General features: G+C 46.4%; 1 protein-coding gene across 1 annotated transcript in view; it reads right to left on the bottom strand.

Annotated features, from left to right (window-relative positions):
- Window positions 1–788: 788 nt before the first annotated feature.
- The window catches only part of CPAMD8 (C3 and PZP like alpha-2-macroglobulin domain containing 8), a 49,978-nt gene continuing 23,165 nt past the window's right edge, over window positions 789–27,601 (bottom strand). The window contains exons 26-43 of the mRNA XM_078885958.1: window positions 27,122–27,298; window positions 25,846–25,927; window positions 22,594–22,750; window positions 22,016–22,090; window positions 20,622–20,787; window positions 19,973–20,059; window positions 19,691–19,827; window positions 18,377–18,532; window positions 17,696–17,758; window positions 16,902–17,173; window positions 15,982–16,069; window positions 14,425–14,499; window positions 14,128–14,233; window positions 12,817–12,927; window positions 4,938–5,156; window positions 3,436–3,516; window positions 1,759–2,621; window positions 789–1,655 (exon numbers count right to left, since the gene is read on the bottom strand). Of these exons, the coding sequence (XP_078742084.1) occupies window positions 1,620–1,655; window positions 1,759–2,621; window positions 3,436–3,516; window positions 4,938–5,156; window positions 12,817–12,927; window positions 14,128–14,233; window positions 14,425–14,499; window positions 15,982–16,069; window positions 16,902–17,173; window positions 17,696–17,758; window positions 18,377–18,532; window positions 19,691–19,827; window positions 19,973–20,059; window positions 20,622–20,787; window positions 22,016–22,090; window positions 22,594–22,750; window positions 25,846–25,927; window positions 27,122–27,298 (2,951 nt within the window). The 3' untranslated portion in view covers window positions 789–1,619. The remainder of the gene's footprint in view (window positions 1,656–1,758; window positions 2,622–3,435; window positions 3,517–4,937; window positions 5,157–12,816; window positions 12,928–14,127; window positions 14,234–14,424; window positions 14,500–15,981; window positions 16,070–16,901; window positions 17,174–17,695; window positions 17,759–18,376; window positions 18,533–19,690; window positions 19,828–19,972; window positions 20,060–20,621; window positions 20,788–22,015; window positions 22,091–22,593; window positions 22,751–25,845; window positions 25,928–27,121; window positions 27,299–27,601) is intronic.

Below are 27,601 nucleotides of genomic sequence, written 5' to 3' on the forward strand. Positions count from 1 at the left end.
CTCTCACCCCCCACCCACCCCAAATAGCCCCTCCACCACCCTCCCCACCCAGCCCCTCCCCACCCTCCCCACCCAGCCCCACCCTCCCCACCCAGCCCCTCCCTGCACGACGGACACAATGATCCCCTGTGGGCTGGTGTAACCAGGAGGTTCCTACCAGTATTAACGCGACTCCTGATGCAGTCGAATGGATATCAAATCTCAATATCAATTTCTGATCTGTTGCAATCGCCAAAAATGTCATACAATAGAAGAGTGAGCATCTTTGATGGGTTCCAGTCATTGCCTGCCACTTCAATATCCTTCACCATTCATCCCTGCTGTGTTGCCCAAGAACACTTCATTTTATTAAGTCTCGATTATGTCATTAAGTTTTCATAATTAATGTGTTCCTCTTTCGTTCTCAAAGAAATTCCAACCATGCATCTCGCCATGATGCTTTGCAGTTTTCAATTTGTTTCACTGACGTCTACATTTCTGAGCCATGTGTTTTAGCAAGTAGCACGCACTGATTACAAAATAGTTATGTTTTGGCACATGACTATTTCTCTTTCATTATCAAGTTCAATGTACAGTTCAACCATTAACGGGCCTGCTAAGAAGGCCCATTTTTCCAATAATTGTTTACGATATTTCGTAGCTTGTGGAATACATTCCAAAGCACAAACTGTTTGACCAGATTCTACCCAGAACCAGTGCGCACACAAGTGCACATGTTTGAAGGTTAAGAGCGCTTCTAACGAGTTCTTTTTAAATAGAAAAACAATCTGAAAGCAACATGTCAAGAGTACTCACTGACTTTATTATTAAATACGCACTTTGGAAAACAAAGTAAAAGTGCATAACCAAACAAAATATAATTATAAAGCATGTATTTTAGAATACCTTACACTAAGTCTCATTTATTCATTGTTGTCCATCCTCTTTGGTGACGTCAGCTGTCATTGTCTAGCCAGTCGTATGACAGTTCCTAACAAACGTAGGCATAATTTACACAAATACAACCAGCTCTTGTCAATCACAAACATAAAATAAAGCACACCTATGTCTCTGGAATATATAATAACTAGACGTAAAGGTAAGCATTTGAGTTAAATTATTTGTAGATGGCTAATCCCAATAACTAGTCATTACACTAACATTATTTAAATACAATGTTCTACTGTTTAAAAACAAAGCTTGCATTTCTTAAAATTAGCAAAGGTAGGACAGCTGGGATTATGGTATTGTGCTGAAAAAATATAGTAAACCTGTATTTACATTTGTGGTTTTGTCTTTCCGCATAGTAGTTATAAATAATATAGGAATGTCAGTAGATCTATACTTTAACTGAAGTTTTCTGTTTAAAATCTTACCAAGCAGTACTTGCATCTTAGTTGCAAATAGAAGAAAAAATGTGTCACGATATTTTTCGTCAAATATATAATGTATTATGAAGCCGTACAGATATAAACAGTCGATTAAACCAATATATTTTTTAAAAAGTTATATTTTACAAAACGACACTGAACTTCATAGAGCAAAGCAGGTCTTTAAAGAACCAACTTCATGTACCAAAGTAGTACGTCTGCGTCGCTATCACTGGTGGTGTGTGCCGCGGTGGGCACGATGAGAAATGATTAGTCCTCTCTTGGCACGAAGGCAGACTCCAAATCCTGAAATGATATTTAAACAAAGTTAGGTAATGTCATTGTTTATTGTGGAAACTATTTTATGTTTTCACATTTTTTTCAACAATCCCATTATTTAAGTAAATACCTTGGTGGTCAGCGGGACAGCTTCTGAGTCTTCGAAACGTCTGCCCACGCCCTCCTGCGCTATCTGTGAAAGCAAATCTTCCGGCGCGCTCTGTCCCTGTCCTTCCTGCTCCCGATCGTCTGTGCCAGGTTGCTGGACATTGCGCACGTTGCTGACCCGTGGAAGCTCATCTCTCGTGTCCGCGTTGTCTTTGCTCTGCGTTTCTGTTTCAGCTGCTTCTTTCTCCTGCTCGCCCCCCTCTTCAAAAAATTGCTGGGGGGGAATTTCTGCCCGTTGCTCGAGGTGTTCCCAGCTCACTCTTTGCGGGACCTCTTTCGTGGCCGGTTCTGTTAGCTCCCCCTCTGCTCTCAAAGTGTCTCCGAGCTCTGCTTCCATTTCTCTGATTTGAAGCACGTCCTCCTCGTACGTTCCCCGTCGAGCCTCCGGTTCTACCCTGCTCTCCACCTTTTCAATCTCCAGGTGCCGCACAAGAGCGTGCTGCCCCTGCTTAGCCTTGTCGACGTGTGCATTGTCACCACCGTCGCCGCCACCTGCGAGCCCATCGGCACCGATGCTCTCCCGACCGTCGTCGGCTGCACGGTGGAGTTTTGGGAGCGCGACCACCGTGTCGCCTTGCCGCGTCAAATCTGCCGTCGCCGCGTCGTCGCGCTGCACGTCTTTGCCGCGGCGCTGCTCCTGCACTTCTGCGTTAACGTCTGCTCGGCCGCCGTCGCTCTCTATGCGGCCGATCTGTTCCACGCGGTGGCCTTCCTCGTACGCCACGTCGAAAGTCTCGCCGTCGGTGTCGGAAACAAACGTCTCCTCCTCGTAGTCTCGCTCTGCGCCCTCGTAAAAAATGTCCGATGTTTCCCCTGGCACGGGCTCTGTGTGTGAATAACAGAACGTGTGTGTTTTGAATCGGTCGCCTTAAAGCCTACAATACATATTTGCCATAAACTAAGGACAGCCCTGCAATTTCTTGCTCGTACCACTGCTGACAGAAGGGCCTATTCTTCCACTGTGGCCCAGACACCTTGTAAAAAGGTGGGAGTTCCCACACTTTACCTCACCACACGCAACCTGACAATCGACTCACTTGTGTGCCCATTTACACTGCTGGTTGGATTTAATCAACTTGCCCATTGTGTCAATTTCCATGACAGCAGTTCGAACCAAGCGATCTCTGGATTCCAGGCCCTTGTGTAAATAACCAGCGCACCGTGGCAGCATCCACCCCTATAATAAGGCTACTGGATGGGAGTTGACACGTTTCTTTAAATAAAAAGCAGGGTTACGTGGGGTTGGAAATTAGTTCCAAGAAGCTGCGCAAGAAAAACAAAATTCTGCCCCCACAGTTGAAGCAACTGAACACGGTACAGATGAGAGGAGTCAGCCAAGTGAGCAGACTGCCATCAGAAATCTGAGTCCGAATACAAACATTCAGTTCCTGAGAACAACGCGGGAGAGAGGAGGTAACAGATTGACGATAATGGAGTGGCTGTCGTAAATCAACGGGCAAAGGGTCATAAATCAGATTGCTTAAAACTGAATCATAGCTGAAAGACAAAAAAAACGCGTTCCCATCAGCTCTGTCCCAAATACTGTGTAAAAAGTAGTCGCAAGCCAAACAAGCCAGTGATTTATGGCCTGCACCTTGCCTGGTGTTGAATTGGCAGGGTTAGTGGGAGAAATTATTACCTGGTGGAGGTGGCAAAAAGCGCACCGGTGGTGGTAGTTGAAGCCCTTCTATCTCTCTGGGTTCTTCGAGGCTCGAAACTTCTGTAATGTAAATACACGGTAGATTGTCACTTTTAATTTATCAGCATATTTAGATTGGTATTAACATCCCACTAACATACCAATCTATTTATAATTGGGATTTCCATTGTCGTGCATGGGGTTGTTATATTTTTTATAGAGAGCAAAGAAAAATGTTCATGCCTGATTAAAAAATCTTGGTGCATATCCACGATGGAGTAAAAACATCGCATGTGACGGCAGCCCATGTTGGTTCTATGTTACTTTCTTGCAGTTATTTCCTAATTCTGCACACGATGATGGGAAGTTGAGCGGCAAGTTAATACTGGTAGGAACCAACTGGTTCCACCAGCCCACAGGGGATTATTGCGTCCGTCCGTCGTGCAGGGAGGGGCTGGGTGGGGAGGGAGGGGCTGGGTGGGGTGGGGAGGGAGGGGCTGGGTGGGGAGGGGAGCGTGGGGAGGGGCTGGGTGGGGAGGGTGGGGCTGGGTGGGGAGGAGAGGGTGGGGAGGGGCTGGGTGGGGAGGGGCTGAGTGGGGAGGGGCTGGGTGGGGAGGGTGGGACTGGGTCGGGGGTGGGAGGGGTGGGGCTGGGTGGGGAGGGGCTGGTCACCCCGTGGTGCCCTTATAAAACTCAACGTTTAACCTACTCACGCCGGCTTGTGCCCGCCCTCACAGTCGGGCATATTTGCGGAATACACCACGCCGCCGTTGACCCTGGCCATTGACCGAGCAACCCAACGTTCCTACCAGCTCCCTCCGCAGGAATGTGTTGTGGAGGAGCCGCCATCCTTTTGAAACCAGTAGGACGAGGAATTTAATTTTGTAGCATCTTAAGGTCACCCCATTCATTGGGAGCGGCTAATTTCCCCCCAAGACATATGGGCATGTTTAATAATGTATTCTTGTTGGCAGCCAGTAAAAAAAACATTTAAGATTCGCAAGAGAACGCAGCGTGAGAGAGGCCCATCGACGGTTTTTTTTTGTTGAACCACATTATTGGAGACGCGAGGCCTTGGATCATGTGACATGCACATGTTACGGCCATTTTGTCTATCCACTGATGGATGAGGGGCCTCCCCACGCCGTGCAGATCATTTAACCACACCTCACCACCCTGGTCGGTGTTGATCGGCGAAGGTGGCAGCATAGACGTGCAGCGCAACAATGGATTCTATTGCATTGCCCTTTGCAGGCCCGCAACGTAGCGCAGCGTCGTGGTCAACCCATCCAAGTATTAGCCAGGTCCAAACCCCGTGAAGCTTCCCAAGATATGATGAGATCGGGCGCATTCTTTGGGAGTTCAGGCTTTCGGCCCCCCAAACTACAACACGGCTTTTTTATTTAAACGCAGCGGGGAAAATTCTCTCCAGGTCCGAGAAAGAGAGAGCGCAATAGCAGCAGCAGCATAACCCGCCGACGGTGCTGGCAATGCGTGCTTACGGGATGCAGCGCAGTGTGCCACCGGCACCTGCTCGAGGCGCGTGTTATTGCGGCAGGCGGCCACCTCGAGCTGGCAGCGGTTGGGGTAGAGGACCCCGTCGGAGCCGCACACCGGCTCGCCGTCGTAGCCGCAGTCACGGTAGCACGTGCAGCGCTCGGAGAAGCGGTTTTCCTCCCCGCAGCCGTACACAACGTTGCAGGAACTGCCGCTTGAAAATCCTGGCGAGTGGCAAAATGAAAAGAGGGCATTTTAAATGTGGCTTCGTAAGGTTTGCGAATAGCAACACATGTTAGTTTTCATCATCGTCGTTTATTAGTCATTCCGCGCCTTTCATGCAGTACATCTGGAGGTGCTAAATGTATTATTGATAAATTAAAAGCACACTTTAGTAAATAAATGTTGTATTTTGTCAGTGTGAATACTGCTTCAATTGTGTAACATTTGCCGGGTCAACCTTGCTAAGTTAGTTCAGGAATTAAGCACTCATTTAGTTCAAATGATGAAACATAGCTCGCCGCAGGAAAAAATATTTTTCTCAATTCTAGAAATGTTTAAAGAAGCAACTTGTTGAAGAATAATGGGATTGGCTCTCTGTCGTGTTCTCGTGGTGTAACTCCGATGTGCTGGGAGCGTCGTCTTCAGCAACTGAATTAAAGTTTCCAGCATGTGGAGCGAAACGTGGGACACTGTGCCGAACAACACGGAGTGTACGATCTGAAAACACGCATCGGAGAGCTGTGCAGCTAGACCCGTGATAAACCTCGAGTACAATTTGAAACCATTGGGGATTGCTTCCTATGTTAAAAAGATCTATACCGACGTCATGTGCCAGATTTTGTTGCCAAAAATTAGTCTTGTCCCTTGAAGTACCTCCTCGTTGAAATATGGGAACATGTATTCTTCCAAGATGAGAATCTGGCCTGTGTGTGACCTGGTTAAATAAAGCTGCACAACAGCAGAAATAGTTCCCAGTGTGTGTGGTTAAATGTGCTAAATATTAGTCGACCAAAAACATGTACGGATCTTCTTCGCATGGGTAGTATGTAAATATGTTATTAACTGAAACCAGAATAATTTTTGAAATGTTCTACTGTATTTGAACTGGGTTTCTATGGACACCTTTTTAAAGGGCAAGCTTGTATTACTGTACATGCTGACACGCACAAGAAAAACACAGATATGATTTGCAATGCTTGACCGACACTTGCAGGAGTGTTTAAGTTGTATAAAATTTGAAAATAAATAATATTCACATGCCAAATACATCCCCGACAGTGATGGCTTGGAAGATGCCTTCAGCCATCAGTGGATACTTCATGGTAGCTGCTGATGTAACCACATACATTTAGTCACCTGGTGTATGCACAATCGATACAAATAGCCATTGATATATATTCAGAAGTGTGTTTAGGTAATGTTGCCTAGGGAAAACACGTGTTGATATTTTTACTGAAGACTCGCAACATTGCCTCATGGCTGAGAAAATATCCACGTCCAGTTTAACAGTTATGTGTAAGCCCAATGAAATACGTTTTTTATGGCATGTTTAATTTTCCCGATACACCGGAGAATCCAGGGCTCAGTCTACATATTGAAAACCCGGTGAAAAATGTACACCGTATATATTTATATTTTTAACCCGGTTTAGAAAAACATGGTCATAAACAAAAATACGGACCAAAAATCTGAAAGTGCACGAAGAGGTGTGGAGAGAGGCAAGCTTGGAATTACAGTGAGAGACAGAACTAGGGAACGCAGTAGAGAAACACACGCGGGCTTCCTAATGACATTAAAATTGTTGAGAAAAGTCAATGGGCCTGCACAGGACGCGTCGCTACGAGGGATGATGGCTGATGGTCACGAATAATAATAATAATGGGTGTGTCAGCCAAGGAATGAAACCCGTTCGAGAGCTGGAATAATGCAATGTGTTTGTGTGCTGGCGATAGGTGGATTATTATTACAACTCCATCGCACGAACACGAGGAGACGGCAGGGACTTTGGGTGGCCTGTCAACCCAGAGTGGATTGACCATGGATTATGATGTTGATGAAAACAGTTTGGTTCGGTTTAATGACCCCAGCCCTGCCAAAGATGCATATAATCCACCTAACGCCCTGAACAAAATATCTGTATTTGCACTTGATTTGGTCAAAGCCAGCTCTGAGGGGCGCAACTCTGACGGTTTCTTAGCTGAAGAGCGCCCTCTGTTGTGCATCTTAGATAATTGCAATAATAGTGGTGAAGAAGACCTCATGAGAGGTGTCAGCTCAGAAGCGTTGTCACCACTCTGTAAGTTTTCACAGGGGGTAAAACTTCAGAGAGCGACGTTTGCTTATGGTGACCACAAACATTAATAATACATAGTATTACATTTATGATGGCGCTTTTCATCAATGATCTCAAAGCGCTGAGTAAGAGTCATCGGCAGCAGACACCCAGCATCAACAGATATAAATACATTTAAAATATCAAGATCAGTTCCCTCCCTGGTGTGAGGTTTAATATACGCCACGACAACACGTTCACCTATAACTTGAAGTGGCAATGGGGCAAAAATGAAAAGAAAAATCGCGGTGGCAAGAATTCACCCCCTGGAAATTTAAAGGAATTGGTCACGTTTCAGAGACTCGGTGATGGTTAAAAAAACGACAGTGTTTTTTTTACATTGTGGTGAATGTAGCGGCCTCTAGCGGCTGCGGGAGTCCCAACAAACCGTTCGGTACTCTTTGTTTTTTTCGGCAAAGTCACGTAGGTTAAAAATTTAAATAAATTAAATCGCGACGTTTCGGGCGCAACACAAGCGTCCTTCTTCAGGTGGGGACAACGTAGCGAAAGCACAACCGCTTTACCTACGTGACTTTACCGAAAAAACCTAAGAGTATGAATCCTTGCAGTCACGAAAACTTCAAATCTAGAATTAAACCGTTCGGTACAGCGGTACAACGTCCAGTACACGACGTAACATCTCGACACGCTCTTACACACACGGTTCAACGCGTCTATTGCGAGATTTCAGAATCAATATTAATCCATGCGACCATTATACCTCACAGCGCAAGCACTACCTACGTACCGTTTTACTTAATCGAATGTGTAAATGTGTCCTAAATACATCTGATGGTCATTCACAGCCAGTGGTGATACCTTGAACCAGTCCTGGGCCTATCGCTCTCAATTTGCGAACCCGCACCGACCCCATAAAAAAAACCCATAGCCACACCGTTATGGGGTATTGAGCAAACAAGTGTTTCATTCTTCTAAAGCCCCCCACCCCACCACAATTGCCACAGATATAGATGAAATGATTAAAATCAACTTTTAACATACATTTTTACTCTAACCCTATTCATAACTAATCCAACTAAGCAACAATCAATTGACATTGATTGGGGCGCCGCGGTGGCGAGATTTCATCCTTTTCACCCGTCACCCAAGATGACATTGGTTCGATCCCGGACCCTGGGTCCGCGTGTTCTCTCTCTCTCTCCCCGTGGTGGTCGCGTGGATTTTTCTCCACATTTAGAAACACGCATTTACATTATTTGGGTTCCTCCTATAAATTCCAACGAGTGATGATGATGATGATGACGAAAGCCGCTGCGATGAGCTGTCGTTTGTGACCAAGTCGCCTCTGAAACAGAGCTGATTGCTTAGTGGGCTTCACCTGGTTAATAAAATAGTCTAGGCCACGGGACGGCAACCTTTCAAAGAAGAAGAGGCATGCTTTTTTTTGTCTTTGACAAAAAATAGTTCGAGAGCCGTATCGCACGCAGAGTTACTTGTACACATTACAGCAATACAGCAGATTACAAATACATTCTGACATACATAAACAAAATAGATGATGGAATAAACTGCGTCTATTTAGGGGTTTCCCCTTTTGTTAGTCTTTAACAGTACAGTTTGACTTTTATTTTTCGATTTAAAGCTTTCGTGACTGCAGGGATTAATCTTCTTGGTTTTTTCGGTAAAGTCACGTAGAAGGGAAATAATAAAATAATAAAAATAAAACATAATAAAATACAATTCTCAAGACGTTTCGGCTACATATTTGATAAAAATACGCTGCCAAGCTTGGTGGTGTTCATTCGGACGCTGTCTTGACGACAGCCCTGTTCTTCACCTGAGGACGGCTGCTTGCGTTGTGGCCGAAACGTCGTGAGAATTGTATTTAGTTTTATTTTTATTATTTTATTATTTCCCTTCTACGTGACTTTACCGAAAGAACCAAGAACAGTTTGACTTTTATTCATTTTGCTGGCACCAAGACATCCCATAGTGACCCATTCCCTGCCATATTAATACATTATCTTTATGTTATATTACGTTTAAGATTAACGGCTGCCCGCGAGGGGGCAGCCACAATGAGCCACAAGGGGGGAAGCCAAAGAGCCACTGCACAAGTGGCTCTAGAACCCTGATGGAGACAAAGGGCCTGGACGCAATATATATTTGATACCGCAGACTGCCCGGAAGAGGGCGTTTTGATTACATTTATACTGCGAGAGACGCGCCCGTAAATTTCTCCAACAAATTCAATTTGTGCGGAGTAAACCAAGATAAATGTGTGTGCCTGCGGAGGTTTGCACTCCCATCGTTTTTTTCCCTAAATGCGTTTGAGAGATGCAAATAGTCCCTTCAGCGCGCAACATTCAACTGGACTATATTGGTATGTTGTTTTTCTGCCAATCAAACGAATGAAAGGGCAGAACATTTTTTTTTATTTGGCACTCATTCCATTTAAGAAAAGACCACACAGTCTTTGAGAACAAGGCCTCTCAGTGCTCCATCAATGCAACCTTGTCCTGACATTCACGGTGTCAGCCAGCATGCCCTCTTTTACCTGCTATCAATGTTTGGTCTTCATATGTAAATGTTTATACTCTCCCAGACATATTATTTCAAATGTGTGTAATCTATTATTTTGTACGTTTGTTGTCACAAAGCCATTGGGCGAGTGGCTTAACTATGTTGTCAGAAGATTAACTAATCATGGCTTGTTCAGCTTGGAAATAATAATTTTAAATCTGAAATGGTGTGACTCATTACAGCATTATCTATTTTACCTGCAAGAGATCGACACCTATCAAAGGCATAATATTTCTTATACATCATATAATAAAACATCGTCCTTTTGTTGAGCCACTGTTGGATGTAGACTGCCCCACACCGCTCCGGCTGCAGAGTTTGCTTTGTACTTCACTTCACTTGCTCAGTGTGGATTTTGTGAAGGGTGGGGAACCCAGGGACTAGTTCAAATATCACGTGGCTCTGATGTTATCCATGGCTGGAAATCAAATACAGATCGCCGAGTTCATAGCGCCACTGCACGAACGCATAATCCACAATGGTATTATTAATTACAATGTGATCGTCAGCCATGATCCATCCACTACTGCATGAAGGCCTCCCCAAACCGTCACAATCTCTGTCATGATTGTGCCACGTGGTAATGCACCTATCACCGACACGTGCTGGTTTCATCACTTGGGCTCCTTCGTGGACATTCTCTTCGACGCGTCCCATTGTCAAGGCTGCACTCTGTCACTATTCTTGACCATCGACCATCATCCCTGCTTGTTGACGTGTCCCGGCCAAGCCCATTTACTGTTCTTAACAGTTTGAACGGCGTAAATTTACTTGAATTTGAATCAATGTATTTTTCTGTCAACGTAATTTTTTTTTTTTATAAATGTGAACCCAAACACATCACGCTGGTCGGTATGATTGTCTGCAGTCAGTTAGCACACATTTTTTCTTCATGACAAGCGGTCAAACACTGAACATTTAAAACAGCGTTGATGTAATGGAAACTTGGTGTGTAAAAATAAAAATGCAGCCCTGCACTTGCTTGATCACACCACTGCTGACAGAAGGACCTCCACTTGAGTGAGCTCTTAGAGGATATTTGGCCCATCATTCCACGCTGGCCAGATGCTTTGGCACAGGCGGGAGGGCCCACATTATAAGCCACCACACACGACCTGCTGGTAGACTATGGCGTATCCATTTCATGCCGCCTGGTGGACAGAAGTGTTTGGGGGGTGATGAAGAAACTCGCTCCATTTGTTCAACTGCCACCCCTGGAGGTCGAACCAGCGACCTTCTGGGTTGCAAGTCCGTCTGCTAAACATTTCGCCATGGCAGCTTCCCATTGGAAACGCGGGTTGTTTGAAAGTGAGGGCATGAAATGGCCGTGACAAAATAATAATTTTAGCGGAATTTACGTCTCCGCCACCAAAACGATGGAGTCGTTAACAATGAGAATGCACTTCATGTTTGTGTTAGCGATGGCAAGGAGCAGCCTCGCCAGGAAAAATGTGGAAGCAATTTGTAACTCGAGCTATTTTCAATTTGCCGACAAAACAAGGAGCTTTACGTCGTCGCGAACATTTTAAAATCACACCACTTTTGCAATTACGAATGTCCTGTGCAAAATATAATCTCTACAGATTGTTAAACAAAACTACAAGTGGCTTTCCCCGCTAGGAATTATTGCCATAGTATTGCAGCATATTTCCTGAATTTGAAACGCTGAAAACCAATCTCAGGCGCTGACTTGCTGACTCGCCTGCGATTGCCAGCGCTGTGATAGTTTTTTCTGTACATTTCTAATTCTTGAAAACTGTTCAGTATAGCTGCATAGTCGAGCGTCAGTGCAGCAGCAGCGGCGGCGGCTCTCCAGAGTGCATTAAGGAAATGAACTCAGATTTGGAGGAGCGTAGGCGGTTGTGGCCGCATGTCATTCTCCCCGTTGTGTGCCCCTGTGGTAAACCTCAGAGGGGGGGGGGAGGGGTGTTTGTCGAAGGGATAGGGATCACTGCACATCCCACCCAGACCCCTAAACAAAACACGCAATGTACACATGCCACCCCACAGGCAGCCCAACAAGCCATCATCTCATGGTAGAGCACAGGAAGCCAGCCATTACGCAGGAATGTGTAAAAGTATCCCCGTCTCCATGGATATGGGAAAAATAAGCCCCCTGAGGGGTGGACGTGACCCACAGGACCTCCCAGGCTCTGTGGACATCGGTCCCTGGGAAGGTCCTCCTCCTTTGCAACCAAACGCTTTGACGTTAATTGCAAATGGCAACGACAACAACAACAACGTCGTCGTCGTCGTCGTTGTTGTTGAACGTGGCAAGCCTCCATTGAGAGCGTGTCCTCTTGACGATACGCTTGGCGTCTCGGAGGTCGACGTGCGTTATGTAACGTTCGGAACGTACCTCGAATGGAACGAGCCAACAGAAAATCCTCCAACGTTATAATTCGAACAGCGTGGCGATTCCATCGCCATGCACTGGGAGCCCAATTCGTGCCATCAGAAAATAAAATTGGGCAATGCGGAGACGATAAATCTGATGCGGATGTCTTGTTCAGCAGAGGTTCGCGTTGTCCCAAACTTACAGCCCCCCCCCCCCCCCTATGCTTTTACGTGGCTCCTCACGGTCCCCCCCTTCACCGTAGAATTCTTCATATCTCTGTATGTTTGCGGTATTTCGGGCGTGAACCATTACGCGTCGCTGCTCACATTGCGGCGGCTTGCAGTCATTGCAGCGGGAAATGGGGGGGGGAGCACTCAAAGTGGGGGCACCAAAGTGGGCATCCGAGAGACCCCCGCGGGGGGGGGGGGGGCCTGCGCCAAGCCTACAGCGTGTCGGGGCTTCATAAAAATCACAAAAAACCGCATGCTCTGTTCACTTTGCTCATTACATCGCCAATGCACCGGTACACGGGGTCAATCGTATCCCTTGCGATGCGCGCCTCCGATTAGCACGGCCGGCTAACGTACGGCGCGAAAGAAGTTCGGCGTGACATACACGCAATTCACACGCAACACGCACGCATGCAGACACGCGCGCCGTGGCTCACCGATCCACTGATTGGTGGAGCTCTCCACCTCGTTGCAGCTCTTGCCCTCGCACAGCTCCCGCGCCAGAGGGCTGTTCGCGCTCGCGTTGTAAAACCGCGTGGCCTCCAGTGCTGTCGACGCGAGAGAGAGGGGACATTTTGACTTAAAATTTTTTGTAACTGCAGGAATTCATATTCTATGGTTCTTTCGGTAAACGTCGTGAGTTTTTTGGCTTTTTATATTTTTGATGTTATTATTTTTATTAGATTTTCGATCTATGTGACTTTACCGAAAGAACCATAGAAGAGAGGGGACATTCGTTAAGCATTTCCCTCCGTTACTCGCCTCACGCTTGCTCCCACTCGTGCTGTCAGGTATCAACACCAAGAGACACCAAAAAACTGCCTCCTTTTGGAACTATCGTAGGGCAGCGTTAACCCCCCCCCCCCCCCCCGTGCGTTCGAAGGCAATCCGCGGAAAGAGGATTTCATAGCACTGCTTCGAAATAAATTGTAAAGTAGCGGTGTATTTTTCCCACATACACTGCCACACAGAGAGAAATGCGTATGGAGTGCCAGTCAACCTGATATATAAATATTATCAGAGGTCAAATTTATCCAAATCAATGTAATATATATTAAAATTAGATGTATTGTGCAGTCATTGGTTACCAGGCCGAGATAATCAACTCACTGTCCTTTAGAACTCAGTTGAACCACAGGTGCCGACTGGCATTGAAACCCAGCATCTCAGAGGTGTCAGCTCAGCACTTTAATCCCTGAGCCACCTTCAGAAAAGAAACTTCAACAGAATGTGTCCCTTCTCCCACAAGTAATGTTTAGTTTGTACTGATGATCCTCAAAGGTGAAGGCACAGCCCCACAATTCCTTGCTCATGCCACCGCTGACGGAAGGGATTTCAATGGAGGGAGCCCTAGACAGCTCCTCCAAAGTGTATTTGGCCTACTCTTCCATGCTGGTTACACGTCTTAGAAGAGGTGAGAGTACCCACACCACTTGTTGCAAAATCTCGATTGAACATTTTTCTGCATAACTGCTTTTGTGTTTGTGTCCTTCCACCCGCCGTCCTCCGATTAGTATGGCTGGCTACGCACTGTGCGAAACAAGTTCAACATGGCATACCCATTCATACTGCTGGATGGAAAGAGGTTGGGGTAATTGATAAACCTGCACCAATGTTTCAACCGCCTTGCCAACCGATTGAAACGGCCACCTCTGCTTTGCACGTCCTAACCATCGTAACTACGGCAGCATCCGAGCAACTTATAGTGATCATTAATTATTAATAATCCAGGCTGCCCCAAGACGAACCGGGTTCGTAGTAGTCGTAGATCTTGACCGGGACCGGAGCCGTTTGGCCCACGATGTACTCGCGGTCGGCGTGGAACTTGACGCACGTCATGCACTGGTTGGGGATCTGCACGGACGTAAACCAAGCGCACGTGATCACGAGAGAGCTGCAGTCACGGTTGGCTGAAAAAAAAAAAAGCCTCCGTGCATTTTAATATTGCCCCGAAAGCTTCGTCCAAACTCTACCATATGTCTCCAATAATAGCGTCATCAACGACAGTTACCAAACGCACATTCAGCTGTTCGTTCATTGCTTACCTCGTCAAAATAGAACAACACTTTGCGGCCGTCCAATTCGTAACGTTTGAGACCCAGTTTCTTGTCCAGTAATACCTGCAAACATGTTCGTTGTGTTAGTGATGGTTTTTTTTTGCGTAACATGTTCAGGAAGGAAAAAAAAGCTAAAAAACGATATTATGTTCAGAAACACTGCTTAAATTGTGTGTGCATTGCTTATGAGTAACAAATGTGAACACAACCCCAAGGGAATCTTTTAATTGTTCCCATGCATTTCCTTGGGACCAAGTGCAATTACGCATTACTCAAAAACCATATGTTTAAAGCGCAGCCTTTAATTACACGTTGCACATTTCACTGATGTGGACGACATTCCTAATAATAGAAAGTCTCAAAACTCCGGTCCAAGCACCCGTACACAGCCCGGGCTTCCATTTTTCACCACTGACACAAGATGTGTTCAGTATGTTAGGACATTAATTAAACAGAGGAGATTATCCTAACGTGAAAAGGTGAAACTATGGTGGAAGTTAAAGATCAGGCCTTGCAAAGCCATGCATTAAAACAGCCGTCTCTAAGAACAATTTGCGGATTGTGCAGGCGTGCTGATTAGTGTAGGTAACTTTTAAAGAAGCAGGCCAAGTGAATGTAAGTTTACTGCAGAATTTGCGTATTTATTTTAACAAGCACCGACGATAAGGTTGGAATAAGAGCGGCAACATTTTTCACGGATGTCCTCTCTCTGGCTTATTATTAAAGGTTAAAGCTGAGTGAACAGACTCAGACCCATATGCCAGATAACATATTCGACTTTTCATTTTTTCTCCTGCCTTGCTGTGTCACCAAGGCAGGTTGCTTTCCCCAGATCAGCTATTATATTAGAAACAAATACAATGATGCTGGCGAGTATGTTTTCAAGTCTTATGGGATGCATCAGCGAGTATTGAACGAGGTATCAGAAAATATATTTGAGTGACCTACTTAAGAAACTTTTCAGGCGATTTTTCTTGAGCTCAAAATGTCCCAGGATGATTGTTTGCTCGAGGAATTGCCGTAAATCAAATAAACACAATTCAGCTTTTTAGGTTACTTTCTTTTGTGAGTAATTGAGAAGATTGTGGTGTAAATTATTTATTTCAGGCCTGAGAATCACAAGATTCTTTAAACTTCTACACGAACCAAATTTGCATTCATGTCTGTGCAATCATATACTATTAACGCATTCTTGCAAGTCACCCTTGTTGCTAAAGTAGTGTGCTATTTATTATACAATTGGAATGTAAAAGGGCAACTTCAAAGCAAACTTTGTTTGGTGTGTGCAACTTTTCAACTAATTTGTTTTCAAAGTATTTTACCGGCCGTTATTTCAAGTGGAATGAAACTTAGCCTCAGAAGAATAACCTGGACCACTACTGGCCAATGAGTGTATATTGAACTTCTTCCGTGCCATACATAGCCAACCGCACCAATTGAGGTACGAGGGGAAGGTCAGCAAGCCAAGCACAAAAGAAAGCAGTTCTAAAGAAATGAGTTTAAAATCCCAATTGAAAAGTCCATGATTGCCTAGGCCAAGCTTACCTGTTCTAAACTTTCCACATCGGCACGGAAGCCAGAGAGCAGAGGCACCTCCAACACTGCCATGTTGGACGAGCCGGTTTGAAGCCATCTACAGGCACACGTGAAGACACAACATGTACAGCAATGTACACAACTATGCTGCAGGATTGAACCCGCAAATGAACCCACATTATGCAGGTAAAGGTGCAGCCTTTGCAGATTCTTCCTCACTCTGCTGCAGAAGAAGGTGCCTTCGTTCGAGGGAGCTTTAGGTGTTTTGGCCTACTCTTGCATGCTTATATTTTTTATCTCTGTAAAAGCTTGCAAAACGGTTATGAGCGGAAATACGTATTTTCCTGCAGTCGTACTTTAAAGTTAAGCAATGGTACGATTCCATTAATTCAGTACACCAACAATTACACCAACAATTATTTCCTGTGCAACCGTGAGTAGTCATGGCTGGGCGTGGTGATGCACGCCTGGAATCCAGCACTCTTACAGGCGGGGTTTGTGACTCATGCTGATTTTGTCATGTGCAGCAGACACCAAGCTGACCAAACTCGATGAGCGCACAGAGATCATTTTCTCCTCGTCACACGCACGTTTGAGCTTTACCACCTTATATGCACATATTTTTATCCGGACACTGTGCTGCGATTTTTTCCCGAGGTACAGCAGTACTCATTGAGAAAGCGGTTGCCAGTTGTGCCGCATGGCTCTCCGACGTGTCCACCGTGTCCGGATAAAATCGAATTATTCCCGAAGTGCTCAGAACGTGGGGCAAAAGACATCTAAACATCATCCCAAACGACGCACGGTACAAACCCGAAAACACATCGGCGAACCCCAAAGCTTGACCCTACCAAACAGTCTTGAGCCGACCATTGACACTTTCCCAGATTATTAAAAGACAATTATAACGACGACGACGACGCACTGACCTGGCGCACACCTCCAGTGTGACCTTGTACTCCTTGCTGTCGTGATGCGCCGCCGGGTCATCATCGTCGTTATCGCTGCTACCGCTGGCGCTGCCAGGGTGGGGCGGTGGCAGCGGTGGCGGGTGGCGGCGCGCGTGTGGCCGCTCTGAGCGGTTGTCCTGGATCTGGTCGAGGGAGCTGGGCGCTCGGGTGCCACGTGGCTCTGTGAGCTCCACCGTGAGCTGGAAGGCCGGCTTTGCGGCCGGATCGGGCACGTTGTACGACACGTCGATCTGCGGAACGTTTCAGCGTAGCGTCTTTCAGCGCGGTGGCATCTATCAGTGCTGTCTGGTTTTTTGTTGTACATTTTTTTACCCATTTTATACCGATTGTGCTATCAGCATAACGGCTTGAGACGAAGTATCCATTCATAACTTTGCAGAGAAGTGCAACCCTTCGTGTTAGAAAACAGCTGATGGAAGTGGAGATCACAGAGCTACCTCTGAGATCCGTTCCAGTGATCTCTGCGGTGCACACAGCAGATGGCAGCGATTTAACACCCACTCATCATATGAGAGTAATGTGTGTCGCAAGAAGGTCAAACCGACATTTAAATGATCAGAGCTGGAATGTAGCCAAAGTAAGCGAAGAACAGACATTTAATACGACAGGTTTTTGTTGTGCTGCGCGGTCATTGGTGACACAGGGCTCACACCATCAACAGTGCCGTTTGAATGAGCGGTTTTGTGCAAGTTTTCTAAGAGATATTGTGGAGTAATCTGTATGTTCATCATTCACGACTGTGCGGTTTGTACCTGCATGAGGCAGCAGCCTTCCCCCTTTGCGCTGACAAACAACCCAGTTGGGATGCTTGGGATCTGAAAGCAACGTGGCAAATCGGCGACGTGGTTTGGAACAAACATTTGGTGACACTGCGTTAGTAATGGTGCACCATGGACAAAGAGGAAAGCTCACGTAGTAAGTAATATTTTAAAATACTTTTTTTATAAACACGCTTTAATGAAATGTACCGTACGAGTAATGGCAGAACTCCACGACTCCAGGAAGTGGCCCCGAGGCTTGCCATAACGTAAGGGGACGTGGTGATTTACAGCCAACGTGAGTTGAGCGTGGACAATTAGACCCAAGCCAAAACATAACATATAAAAATGAATGTTTAAAACTACTTTTTTTAAAATAGAATATGGTATTGTCATCAGTATGACATAAGTATACCAAGTTTGCAGTCGATACCACATTGGGAAGTGGGTTAAAATTGAGTTACAAGATTTGAGGATACGACAAAGACGACGACAACAACAGACAGAGTGAGTTAAATAAAAGCGTGTAGTAATAAAAATGCGTCTAATCTTTCCTCTTTATTGACGACCGTGTGGAAAGTTTCAATGAGGAGAAGGAGGTTTCAGAAACCAACTATGAAAACAAAAACTATTGTGAACGTGCAATCGAGGACTGGGACTTTGGGCACAGCTGACCGTTGCAGTCTGCAATATCTTCTTGTTGTCTTTGTTGAGCTCAAACGATTCCTGGAAGTCCAGGTTTGTGGAGGCCAGCGAGATGGTGAGGTTGACACCACCGATGTAAGACAAGATGGCGTACTCGGAGAGCGACTGGAGAGCCACGCACGTGTCCTGCAAAACATTTCATCACCTTAAGGAAAACCGAAGGAAATCGACTCGCACCGACTAATAAATGCTTACTTCTGAAGTGTCTCGTCTTGCGCATGGCTACGTTAAGCCGAATGGAAGTGAGTCAGAGAAATCCGATGAGCTACGAGGCTCTTTTTCACAGAATATTTGGGGCCACGCTTTTCAGCCAAGTTGATGGCGTTCTCGGTAGGCGAGTGTATTTCAGCTTTATATCATGCACCAGTGTGATGTGTTGCTTATATAGTTGCTATGCTTACATAAGGTGTGCTTATATCCGGCTCCTACTATTTATGGTACAACCACTCCAGGCAAAGAAACACTTCAGGAAGTGTATGTATTTTGCCTGTTTATATTTTATAACAGGGTTACTAAACAAATAATCTTATTCATAGTCAAATAAACGTGGGTGATGGCCCACCTCGACTGTTGACTTTAAGCGGTGGGTGGAAAATCCACATTCCAATGGCAGCGGTCAGTCTCTCCACAGAACAATTACTTTTGACTGTCCACAAAGTGCCACGCATTTTATTCACCCTAATGGCTGATTGGCTGAGTTGACCACAACCAGAATATTAACTTGAGACTTTCCCCGGTTGTAAGTTCAAGACGGTGCCACAATTCCACCTACCTTTTCAAATCTTAATTGCAAAATAATTGTCTAATGCATCAGATCTGTGCCAAGCCTTTCCGTGGCGGGGGGGGGGCACAGGCTGTGGCATAAATGTACGAATGTATGTTGAACTTCTTTTGCACCGTACGTAGCCAACCGTGCTAATCGGAGGTGCCGTTTTGGGGGCAACAACACGCTCTAAAACACAGCATGCCTTACTAACACCACATTGACCAGAGGCATGGTCATGTGACCTCTCTGTATTGTGGCCTAAGTAACCAAAGTCGTGTTTTGGGGGAGCTGGGCTGGGGAGGAGGGAGCAATGTTCTTAATTCTAGATTTGAAGCTTTCGTGACTGCAAGGATTCATATTCTTAGGTTTTTTCCGGTAAAGTCACGTAGGTAAAAAAATTAAAATTAATAAAATTTAAATGAATGTTCTTGATTGGGGCGGCGAGGGGCCTCCATACCAAGAAAAAGTCGAGAACCACCGGTCTAACGTATGACCGTAGCCTCCCCTCCACCACTCACCTGCGTTGACGAGAACCCACCCTGGGCATTCCTCTGCTGAGAGAGCCACTTCACGATGGGAAGGGCTGTGGCCACGTCTCCGAGTGCCGTGTACGTCAGCAGGGCGTACGCAGTCATCTCCACCTCGGCGGACACCACTAAGCGGGCGCGGCGTGGGAAGGGACCGCACGGCACGCGCACACACACACACAGGACATGCAACGTGACCACCGCGCAGCGTCGTACGACGGCCAAGGCTCTGTGTGAAACTAATGCGAACGGTGGCACGGCGAACGATCGTACCGGATTGCGAGAGCCCGTCGCTAAATCCCATGAACGTGTCGTCGTTTGTGACGGTTGTGCCTGATAGACTCCAGTGTTTCAACCCATCTGCCGGAAAAGAGAAAAAGAGAGAAAAAAGTTTGTTTTTCAATCGTTTGAATAAATGCATCACCGCTTATTGTTCATTACTTGAAAAAGTAATGATTGCTCATGTTTATTCTCATCGCTATCATGCATGTAACAATTCACCTCCTTCAAAATTAAATCATAATCAGAATCTTGATTTAGACTGGAGGAATTCGATGAGCTTTAAAAGCTCTTTTTTCACAGATGCCCAATACGGACAGTTTACGATTAGGTTAAAGAATCACCTCTTTATTCTTTCAACAATGTGGAGACAGTAGCACATTCAGCGTTATCAGGGTTTACACAAACCCATCGCAAACATATCAACGTCAGACATCTCTCACGGCCTCACGATGTAACGCATTACATGCGAATTGACACTCATCGATCCTTACGCACGTTCGATGCAGATTTGCGCGATCGTGAGCTTGGACTTTAAAATCGGCTGGCCAACGCGTCGTCACACGTGCCCGCTTGCTCGTAAAGAGGTGAGCTGACGTGACTACGGCGGAAGGAGGGAGTCAGGGACCGAGGAGGAAGTCACCTTGCGTGATGGCCACGTTGTTGAGACGACGGAGGGCCACGGGGGCGTAGGAGCTGTGTAGCAACGTCAGGGCGTAGGCTGAGAGGGCCGTGGTGTACGGGTCTTCAGCCGAGTACATGTTGCTTTCGAGGAACACCTTAGCCCTCGCCACCGCCGTCTTCTCGCCCTGCAAGCAGCGTGGTCGGGGCGTGCACGTACATTGAAGTTATATCGCACCACCGTGCGTGTCAAATCGTGTGAATCGGAAGGACAACAAAACTAAACGCAAAAATATGCACCTATTCTATTTTATTTCGGATTCACATGGCGACCTTTCCAGGGCGCTTTAAAATTCAAGCCGACGGCGGTCAGCGAGGGAGGTGACGGAATGGATGTAGGGACAGGGGCTGGGAATGGAACTGATGTTGCTGGGGTAGGAAAGGCAGAATAAGGTGGAACGTGATGGTGAGTGAGGGTGTCTGATGGGTGCAACGTGGATGAGAGGCAGTGGGGCATGGGGCACGTGCGTGAAGTGGTAAAATGGGCATGGGTGAAGGTAGGTGACGGGTGGTAGGGGCAGAGTTCTGGTGGCCGGATAGTTGAGCTGATGGAGGAGCACAGCGTAGGGCTGGGGGAGAGATGTGGTTGAATGCACATAAGAGAGCGAGACGTGGGAGCCGGGTCAGGAATTAGAGTCGGAGGAGGAAGAGGACTGGGGGGCTGGGAGTAGGTTAGAGGCGGGGGAAGCAACCGGTAGAAGTGGAGGCAGTGGAAGAGAAAAAGCGATAGAGCAGAGAGAGGAGCCGAGGGCCGAGCGAAAGGTGGAAAGCGAGGGTGAGAGTTTGATGTGGAGTGGGAGTTTGCACCTACACCCGGCTGCACCTTACACCCGGCCGCAATCTCTTGGACAGCGAGCAAAGCAGGCTTGTGCTTTTCGGCAAACAAGACCCAGCATTCATATACCTCCAGACACTCTCACCCCGTCCACACTCGACTTAACAGTATCTGTGCAGCACACCTAAGGGGCTGTACAGAGACAAAAAGCAGTTCTAAAGAAATTCGTTTTCAATGTAGATTTGAAAGACTTAACAGTGTACTGAGGCGATGGTTGTTTGATACGGATGTCCCGCTCAAAGTAAAACAAGAACAAAAAATCAACCTCGCGAATATATTACAGGTGCAGTATTTCTAAAAGTCAAGTTTTATTGTTTATATGCCCATGCGGATCGCAGTGCAGGGCTCATCTCTGCTGGGAGTCGTGAGCCAGTTTTGGAAATTACACATTATTATGGTGGGGGCGCAGTGGGGGGGGGGGGGGGGGAGCAGCCTGTCTTTAAAATGAGAATCCTTGTTGACGTATCGCGAAGCGGCACTCGGTCTATCGCTCGTGGAGGGATGATGGCGTGAGCGCTCGCCTCGTTGTCGGTGCCGGTCTCAATGAGAGCTGCGACCACGTACGCCGTCAGGGAGATCTTCCCGTGGATGCCGCCCTGCACGGACGACAGACAAAAGGGATGAGCAAGGTCTTCCTTTTTGCAGGCAAACAAAAAACGTAATACGTGATCGCTCAACTCTCTGTGTGTGTGTATTAGCTACTAACACATGTGCTTAATACTGGAATGGATAAGTATCACCGTTCATATGCCATCACAATTTTGATGAATTGTTTTTTGCAATTCTGGCAATCGCGTGATGATGCTGGTCATACTCAAATTGTAAATGTTGTGGGTTTGCTCTCTAATACACCGGTGTGTTGAAGTATTAACCAATTGGCACATCTTGTTCACGTGACAAACCTTACTATTTGGCTGTGTCGGATGGAGGTGAGTTTACGACACATTCACGGGATTTAGCCCAAAAGACATTATCACGAATAATGGTTACAAGTTCACAAATCACGATGACAACCTCATATCTCTCTACCCACCATCATGAAACATCCCGTTACACTACCAGGTTAGCAAACTAAAATCCTCCCCCCCCCAAACAAAACCTGGATATCTTTGTTGAGGATGCGGCCCACGGCTGGAAAAGAGCCATCCTCTTTCTGATGGTTGATGATCCAGGCCTTGGCTGCTGCAAGCTCCTTGGGGTCGATGTAAATGAAGGCTCGCGACTGGGCAAACGACTTCAGCACGAATGCCGTCAACCTGTTGATCGGAAAACCAAAATCAACTTTGTAATAGAAGGTCGGGGGAAGAAGTAGAAGAAGACAACTCTTTGTGAGGTTCACAGTTAAAGCCGAGGCACGAGTGCCACACTCGCCGCCTAATATCCTGCGACGATAATGCTCGAGAGGAGATTATCATTTCGGGTTGTGCGATTTTGGTTCGGGCACGATGTTCCATTTCGAGGAACCAAAATACGAGTTATGCGAAGCAGCTCCCAGCACACGGAGCGAAACGTCGGACGTCGTTCCGGTCCAAAGCGGCGCGCTACAGCAGCCGCGAAGCACGGCACAGCACTGTTGCCGCACAACCTCCATGGAAAACTCTGCAGCAGGGATAATTATTTGTTTTAAATTGGTGATTTAAAATAAATCTCGAATGTTTACAAGGTAACAGATACATTTTTACCCACAGCTGTTACTGGATCTATAACAACCCAGGAAATATGATGATAATTATAATGATTATTATCATTGCTGCAGGGAAAATATCCATTTGATTTCCCAACAGGCGACTAATGCTAAAAGTATCCTTGTTGTTTATTTCGTAACCAAAGATACGCTCACACTCGCCTAAACGGGGTGCCCATGAATGTATCATCCATCATGAAAGATTTAGACGGCAAATTTAACTGCGTGGTTGAAACGTTGGCAACATATTCTTGCGTGAGTTACAAGACCACATTGCGAAAACATTCAAGATGATAGCACTCAAGATGATGGCAAACGCCGGGATTTTCATGTCACCGATGCCATAGCGGACGTGTGGAAGCTTAGAGGGGTGAGACTCGTACGATCGAATCTTCATAGTACCGAGCACGAATGTGTGCATAGCTCTTTCTGATGTCTCATCATAATTCTGGGTAATGGATGGTAGCAACCTTCACGTAGTTCCTTCCTTTTAAGAAGCATGCAATCCTCACTGTCTCAACGACCACTTTGCATGCAAACCAATGCCACCACTGCGGAGACCCAACGTCGTTCATCGACCTCTTGGTCAGGACAAGAACCCTAACTCCACACGACATACTCTTAGGTTTTTCGGTAAAGTCACGTAGGTAATTAATAAATAATAATAATAGAAATAATAATGGAAATAAAATAATAAATCACGACGTTTCGGAGGCAACACAAGTCTCCGTCATCAGGTGGGACCGTCACAGCTAGATTTTCTATTATTGATTATTATTTATTTTTTACCTACGTGACTTTACCGAAAAACCGAAGAGTATGAATCCTTGCAGTCACGAAAGCTTCAAATCTAGAATCCACACGACATCATCATCATCATCGCAATTCTTCATGAACGGATGATAAAATTACTGGCGCCCATGTACGCTTGCTATTAGCCGGCTACGGAAGGACGAATATGCAATCCCGGCATCGTGAATTCACAATTAAGAGTGCGGCTGTGGTAATGATGGCTGCGTGCCCTGTAGAGTGGAGAAACCTCCACGGAAGAGCCCCGGGACTTAATCGGCGGAAACGTTTACACAATGCGTCCGATGAGCTCAGCTGTGCCACAATGGCCCTGAAGACCCCGGCATCTTAATCCTGCCCCTGCTGATTCCAATTATACAGCGCTCGGGATGGGGCGCAGCTCAACCAACTCCAGAGTACGCACAGCAGAGGCAGCAGCAGAAGCAGCAGCAGCAGAAGCAGCAGCAGCAACAGCAGAAGCAGCAGCAGCAGAAGCAGCAGCAGCAGCAGAAGCAGCAGCAGAAGCAGCAGCAGCAGAAGCAGCAGCAGCAGAAGCAGCAGCAGCAGAAGCAGCAGAAGTAGCAGCAGCAAAAGCAGCAGAAGTAGCAGAAGCAGCAGAAGTAGCAGAAGCAGCAGAAGAAGCAGCAGCAGAAGCAGCAGAAGAAGCAGCAGCAGCAGAAGCAGCAGAAGCAGCAGCAGCAGCAGCAGCAGGAAGCAGCAGCAGCAGAGCCTGAAACAGCGCGATTTTTGTAGAACACGAACACTAACATCGGCAGAACATTTCAGGGGAGAGGACATTTTATTTTGCAGCCACTTTGAAAATATTGCACTTTTTAAATAATTTTTATGGCTTTATAATTGTTGCAGTTGTTGTTAAGCTGGTTTTCACATATCTGATCGAGGTAGAATCTACGCTGCTCAGTTCAGTTTCTGAAAAGGCCCTCCATCAGCTGCAGCGAAACGTCAGACATCATGCCGGACACCGTGGCACAGCCTGAAAACACGTCGGAGGGATGTACAGCACAATGACAAATACCCACGCAGCAGTAGTAAAAATATGTAAATCGCTAAACGCAGATATATCAAACTAGATTCGAAGCTTTCGTGACTGCAGGAATTACTCTTTGGTTATTTCGGTAAAGTTACGTAGAAAATAAAATCGATATATCCCCACAGTGTTTGCTATAGCAGCAAATTAAAAGGCTTTAAAAGAGATTTGGATGCCATCCACCGCTGAATCAAGAAAATATTGGTTGTATCCGTTGTTATATATTATTTAAAAAAAGAAATCGTGGCAGCGTTGTAAGATGTTGCCTCATCTAGTTGTAATACGCCTATAAACATGCTTGCCTTTAAAACGTAAAGAAATCGTGTCGTAGAAGTTGTATCAATTGGTTTTGTAACTTTAATAAAAATTCAGCCTTAAACATCTGCTCACCCTGTGGGTTCAACTTTCTCCAAACATTGACAAGCCACGGTCGTTGAAAAAAAATAGTCACCTCCTTTGGCATGTGGCAGATTGAACCATTTATGCATAAATGCCTGAAAATGAAAAACATTTGAGAAAGAAAAAACATAATTCTGGATGCGTTAAGTTGAAGCCTTTGCGTTTTTTTTCTTCCAGCGGTGTTGAAAACGTGTGCAGCTATTGCAGTTAAATGAGCCGCGCATTTTGACCCCGTAAAAATAGTCCTCGTGCGCTGGCTCCTCCGCTTCTTTGGCTCGAAGGCGTAGCGGCAGCAGAGCTGGGTTCTGGCTGATGTCGGGGGAAATGGTCGCGATGCCAGAGGCGATGGGGTTAAGCACCCACGGGGTTTTGGAGAGAGAAAGTGGGGAGCAGGGCGGGCACGTGGGCAGAAAAAAGCAACCATGACTCACCACATGCTCCCCGATGAATCGCGCTCTCCGAAGGCGCTGTAAGAACCATCTTGCCGCTTGTATGTCAGCTGGCGCTGATAGCCTGCGATGCACCGCGCCAGCAAAATCACATAAACTTTGTCCCCCAACGGTGTCGTATAACTTTGCATTGACGCTAACTGCTTCAACACACTTGCGTTGTTGCCATTAATGGCGATGCAGATAAAACATAACGTTTATGTACGCGGTATCTAATCGTTGCCTCAGCAAACGGCTGACTCGACTGTTGTGCGTGAAGGATTTGGGCCAAGTGTACGAGCCAAAAAGCTAAGCTGCAACCATACAAACGCAAATCTGCCTGGCTCTGTCTTCATGTTTGACTCCAAGAGAGCCGTTCTGAATACTCACGGGCCAAAGCGTTTGCAGTGTGGATGAGTTTTTGGATTTAAAGATTGTCATTCTGGATTTTTAAGGACAATTTCAGATCTTTTTTTCTGAAGTTTAGATCATGTACATCATTTCATAATTTAACGAGTGCCTTAGCGCAAGCAACATTAATGTCACCCGATGCTACGTAACATCACTTGCGGTGGGAAAACGCGCGGAGGTGATGTCATGTAAGTTTTGTTTTGGTTCACATGTATTTATCCCCACAAAAAGCCTCAGTGAGTTTCCAATACTCTTTTTCAACAGGGCCCAACTAAATTACCCAGTTGTCTTCCTGATTGAGTAATTCGCAGTCATTCAAATTTGACAAATGTGGGCCATGCCACCAACACACATGGCACCCGATGGATTGACCATGGCAGCCACGTGGGGGGGGGGGGGGGTCGAACCACGAACCTTCGCAGCAGACGTTTGTTAGTTTTGTAACAATTTCGGACCAATTCCAAAACAGCTTTCTCATGATCGACATTTCCCTTTCTAGGCTTGATTACCGGCATGTTTAGGATTAACCCGAAACGTTGAGGCACATCCCATCCCTTAGAATTCCCACCCCCGCAGTGCCCACCATAATAATTAGATTTCGTTTAATTCCCACCATGTTAAAATTATTCATATGTCCACAACCCACTGCGACCACAGAGGCTGCTTTAAATTTATATATTTTTTTGCCAGATCCGTTGCTTTTTTTCCTCCTCCTGAATGCAGGCTGTAGGCACGCCAAGGGAGCACACGTACGGGGCGCATTCTTCCGCCCCAACTGGTGGGCATTGAACAGACCGCCGTTAAAGCTCATGTCGCATTGGAACGCGAGAGAGGGCTCGCTGTTGGAAACGTGCAAAGAGTGGCCAACCCTGGAGCAGGTAGTCGGTGACCTCCGTCCGAACGTCGGCGACGAGTTGCTTGGTCCGCTGCAGGTACTTGAGGACGAAGACGTTCGGAGCAAAGTGAATCATGTTCTGCTCTCCGCAGCCAAAGGGCAACTTGAGGAGGTTGTCCAGGTTGTTGAGCGTGGGGCCCATCACGTCACCTGGTTTGACGCGTGACACACGCGCACGGCGTACGCTGATGCCAGCAAGCGAGCGAGCGAGCGTGCGTACGTGTGTGCGTGCATGCGTAGGAAGGAGGCAGTGAGAGTAAAGTGCTTTTAGCGATCACCGATTAAGGCCTGTGTGGTACACAAGAAGGTGGTGTGTTCAGAAGCAAGAACAGCCAACTTCATCTTCCCATAGCTGATGCTTTTATGTAGAACATCTTTCGCACAGTGATAATCGGATTACGCGGAAAGAAAAACCGGAGGATGCAAATATACAGGTGTCGTCAGGGTCGGGAT

Source organism: Lampetra fluviatilis, chromosome 3, assembly GCF_964198595.1.
Source record: "Lampetra fluviatilis chromosome 3, kcLamFluv1.1, whole genome shotgun sequence".
Taxonomy (NCBI): domain Eukaryota; kingdom Metazoa; phylum Chordata; class Hyperoartia; order Petromyzontiformes; family Petromyzontidae; genus Lampetra; species Lampetra fluviatilis.